At 38.6% G+C, this 4,920-nt stretch overlaps 1 protein-coding gene across 1 annotated transcript; it reads right to left on the reverse strand.

Annotated features, from left to right (window-relative positions):
• Positions 1–688: 688 nt before the first annotated feature.
• On the reverse strand, positions 689–2,874 carry LOC122657406 (pentatricopeptide repeat-containing protein At1g11290, chloroplastic-like). The gene has a single exon (XM_043852106.1). It carries the CDS (start codon positions 2,835–2,837, stop codon positions 792–794), a length of 2,046 nt encoding a protein of 681 aa, XP_043708041.1. The 5' UTR covers positions 2,838–2,874; the 3' UTR covers positions 689–791.
• Between the last annotated feature and the right edge of the window lie 2,046 nt (positions 2,875–4,920).

A 4,920-nucleotide genomic window follows, 5' to 3' on the forward strand; every position in this document is an offset into this window, starting at 1 on the left:
TTCATAAATTTTTGGACCACTTGGGAAGCCTTGGGCAGGCCATATTATTGTTTCTGCTAGCCTTTTTTCACAGCTAGTCTGATGTTGTTTATAGTTTTTTGAGTTTCTTTGGCTGTTTGAGCTCTTTTGCCCAACAGCAATTTGTTTCATTTTCTGTACTCCATTCTTTTTCAATACATACTTGCTGACTTCTAGCAAAAAAAAAAAGGCGTAATGTGCAGAATTAATCTACATTGATATATGCATTGCACAAGGTAACAACATGACTACAGATCAGAACCCATACATCACATTATTAACCCAGACCTTTACTTCTGTAATTTTTCGTTTTCTGACCTTTAAAGGAAAGCTAGACCATGCAACATTTGAATTGAACAGAATTGTCACCACTTTCTGTTCAATCATCTGCTCCTTTAAGTCAGTGAAAGTCAGTGACTCCAAGTCACTGCTTGTGATCAATCTTCCCACTCATTTACCCAAAAAAAAAAAAAAATCAATCTTCACACTCAGACTCCGTTATGGACAGATCTAATGAACAGTAATTTCGACATACAGCCCACCGAGCTATTAAACATACCACGATGAACTTACTAATTTAGGATCTTTGAAGGTCAAATGGAGTATGATCACTAACTATACAGTAAGGAGTCTCAATAACTTATTCCACACATATTTACATGACACGAGATGAGCAAAATATATAAGCCTTTTGCCTTTCAGAAAAATAATTTGTTATCTTGAAAAAGAAAAAAAAAAATAGTCTACAGTGAATACACTTTCTACTTTACTGATTAATTTGCTTCAACCAGGCTATATCCCCCAGTCTTCCTCAATCCCTTCTCCTTCACCAACCTCCTAAGCCTCTCCACATCTCTCCACCGACCATGCTCAGCATACAGGTTTGACAAGATCACAAGATAGCTTGTATTTAGTGCATCCAAGTTCAGAAGATGTTTGGCTGCAAATTCTATAACCTCAATAGGGCTCTGTGACAATCTGCAACCAGTGAGCAGGGCTCCCCAAACACTTGCGTTGGGTTGCATTGGCATCTCCTTAATAAATCCAAGAGCTTCTTCAATTCGTCCTCGACGACTAAGCAAATCTACCATGCAAGCATAGTGTGCAACAGTAGGAACAACACCATACTTTTCTTCCATGCTATAAAACCAATTCCAAGCTTCATCTTCCAAACCACAGTGACTACATGCTGATAAAACTGAAACAAAAACAATGTCATTCGGCTTTGTCCCACACTCCAACATATCAGAGAAAGTCTCAAGGGCCTCTTTACCACACCCATTCACCCCATACCCATTTATCATTGAACTCCAGCATATAAGATCTTTGATTGGAAGTTTATCAAACAAGGCTTTTCCTTGGTTTAGCCTCCCAAGTTTGCAGTAAAAATCAATCAAAGCCGATGTTATATATAGATTGGATGAGTACCCAAGCCTAACAGTGCAGGCATGTACACTCTTCCCATGTTCTTGAGCTCCCATTGAAGAGCACGCTTGTAACAAACTAACCAAAGTGACTTCATTAGGCTTCACATTTACTAATTGCATCTGTTTGAATGTGTCCAGTGCATCATATGGATACCCAGCTTGAGCATATACGGAGATCATGGCACTCCAGGCAATAAGATCTTTTTCATGGAGGTTGGCAAACAGAGTCTCTGCTGAGTCGACATCGCCAAACTTGGCATACATTCTCAGAAGAGCAGTCCCAATAGGAACAAGAGGCAAAAACCCATCCTTTATCACATAACAATGCAATCCCAGCCCATACTCAAATTCACCCAATTGTGAGCAAGCTCCTAATGCATTCCTAATGGCGGTTTCATCTGGTTCCAAGCAAGAAGATCGCATGTTTGAAAATAAATCTAATGCTTTCCCAGGAAAACCGTTTCCTAAACACCTGCAAATCATGGTGTTCCAAGATACTATATCCTTATTCACAATCCCATTGAAAAGCAAAATTGAAACCTTTAGTTTCCCACATTTCGCGTACATATCCACAAGTGAGTTCTGAACATTGGTGAACAACGATAATTCTCTCTTTATGGAGTATCCATGTATCTGTTTACCCAATGACAGAGCACCAAGATCGGCACAAGCAGGTAGAACACTGACAATGCTTATGTGATTAGGGTCTTCACCTTCATATTGCATTTGTCTGAAAATCTCAAGGGCTTCAACAGATTGGCCATTCTTCGAGCATGCTGCAATCATTGCACTCCAGAGAACCAAATCCTTCGTGGGTGTCCCGTCAAACAGTTGCCACACGATCTTCATATCATGGACAGAATAGAGACCCACAAGGGCCGTCACAAGAGAAACTTCAGAGCCAAACCCATGTTTGATCACGAAGCCGTGAATTCCCCGAATCATTTCTTCCCAACCCATTGAACCGACAGCACGAATTACGCTCAGGAGCGTCACGTAGTTCGGCTTCTGATCGTTTACAAGCATTAGTTTAAACATCTCAATAGCATTTTCTGGGCGATTACTCCTTGCGAAGCTAGAAATAGTAGCCGTCCAAGAAATAACATGTTTGGGGGTAAGCCCAACATGGGATTCAGATGGAGCCTCAGGTTCTGTGAATTCTCCATGCGAAATAGTGTTATACGAACCAGAATTTAAATTTCGAATAAGAATGTGTCTTTGGGAATAATCGTCGAACACTGCGAGGGCACTTATGAAGTGAGACTTAGCAAATAGACTTCTCGATTTTGACATTTGGTTGGTCCATGTTTTGCTGATATGAAAACAGAAGTGTGGGTTCACTTTATTAGTATCGACTGCAAGAGAAGCAAAGCAGGAACGGAGAAAGTTCATCACACATAACCAAGAACTCAGGGTATGAGAGAGAGAGAGAGAGAGAGGGGAAGTTCACCTCTATAGCCCTTTTTTCTCTCTCTCTTAAATTGACCTAACTTAGGAAATAAATATGAATTTATTAGGATAAAACATGCAAACTCATGAAAGGGAGAATGAACACCTCTCATGCAACCAATGAGTGGAAATGGGCCAATCAGTCGTGCATGTTAATGATAATGCCCTCCTAAACAAGGAGTCAGCCACGCTATTAATCTCCTGTTGAAATACAAGTAAAGCTACAAGATACAAAATGATATCTTCAACAATCACTCGAATGTGTTAGGGAGAAGTTCCACCACCACTTGTAACATATGTAACCATATTCAAATTATTTGTCTCAACCATGACATTAGTGTAATTATTTGAGATCATCGCCATCCGAACTGCAATAGCCTCACCAACCAACACATCTGAAAAGGATATTGGACTTGAGAAAGCCAATAAAGGTATACCACAGTGAACTCTGCAAATATATCCAACTCCAGATTAGTTTGTAACTGAGGATAAACTAGCATCACAGTTACATTTAACATAATAAAAAGAAAATTCAAGTGAGAGGAAACTTGTACATTGACGACATGGCAATTTTTTTTCCTAGCTTTTTCTAAGGCTTTGTTTGTTTCGGCATAAAATTTTACCCCAGAAAAATTTATTTCATAAATGTAAAATTTTATATAATATTGAAAATTTTTTCAATGCTTTTTCCATAAAATAAAAAAAAAATAAAAAACCTAACATTGGAACATTTTTCAACATCTAGAATTTGACATATCAAATTTTTTGAAGTCAAAATTTTCAAGTAAAATTTGATGCCGAAACAATAAACACATAGTGGATGGTTGAGATATATCCTAACAATCAGTAAAGTCACAATTCACACATATTGTGACACAAATAAGGAATGACAAGTCCAATTTATTGCTAAAAATATACGGGACAAGAGAACGTTGCCTTAGCCTCTATAACCTGCACGTACGTTAGGCTATTCTTTCCATGGGAGTAAGATGATTTTGTGTCTAAGTGTAGGAGCCACGTTGGCCACGTGACCAGGTAGTGTTCTTTTTTCCCAAATATATATTTAATGATATTTTAAATAAATAAACAATTGAAATTGAAATTATACTAAATAGGACCTATATGAATTCGTGTAGATATATATATATTTTATTTTCTTTACATTGTAATAATTTTCCTTTATTTTGAAATATAAAATAAATTATACATTAACAAATATGGGACAATAATACTGCTTGGTCATGTGGCTCTGCACTATGCACAAAACCACGCAAAATTATTTGCATCTGCCCCTGATATAAAAAACCCCATCCATGTTCATACCCCTATGCGCTTTCTCATTACCCTCCCCCCCCCCACCCCCCACCCCCCACCTCCCAACATTGGTCCAAGAGGCCACGTGATCAGGCAACGATCTCCAACCCTAGAAATATAATTATTTGCAATTTCCCACCAATGAGGTGGTGGGAAAAATCGAATCATCAAATAGAAGATGGGTTTTAATTAGGAAAGAGTATGTGTGAGGTCAATGGGTGGGATGTGAGAGGATGTGGACAGAAATCTACATTAGTGTCATGACAATCTTTTTCGGATTAAAATCCACTATAATTCCTCACATGTGCAATGTGGTGCAATTCAGGGGAAGGATATCGCCACCCTGAAAAGCGCGACATCCAGCGGTCCAAGCTCAATTGCCATTTTTTTTTCTTTCTTCAATTCCCTCTTTCTTTTCGACCTCGGACCATTGGATGTCGCACCTATGCCATGCGGGGACATCCCAACTGCACCGCACTCTACTTTTTTTTTTTTCTTCCATCCTTTTTCCCAATAATCAAATTTACGAATTATAATTTTTTTTTTCAAAACTGATTTCCATTATCTTCCCCAAACGGAACCGTTATAAAGCTCTACGTATATCACCGGGGATATATTACCTTTCTCTACTTTATAAAGCAGATGGGGTCTCTTTCCCGCCAAAGCTAAACCCTAGTTTTGGTTAGTTATAGTCATCCCTCCCCCATTCGCA

This window comes from Telopea speciosissima, chromosome 1 (assembly GCF_018873765.1).
Source record: "Telopea speciosissima isolate NSW1024214 ecotype Mountain lineage chromosome 1, Tspe_v1, whole genome shotgun sequence".
Lineage (NCBI taxonomy): Eukaryota > Viridiplantae > Streptophyta > Magnoliopsida > Proteales > Proteaceae > Telopea > Telopea speciosissima.

What these genes read in the sequence shown, in the direction of transcription:
- LOC122657406 (XM_043852106.1), bottom strand. Translation starts at nt 2,837, where the DNA reads ATGAACTTTCTCCGTTCCTGCTTTGCTTCTCTTGCAGTCGATACTAAT.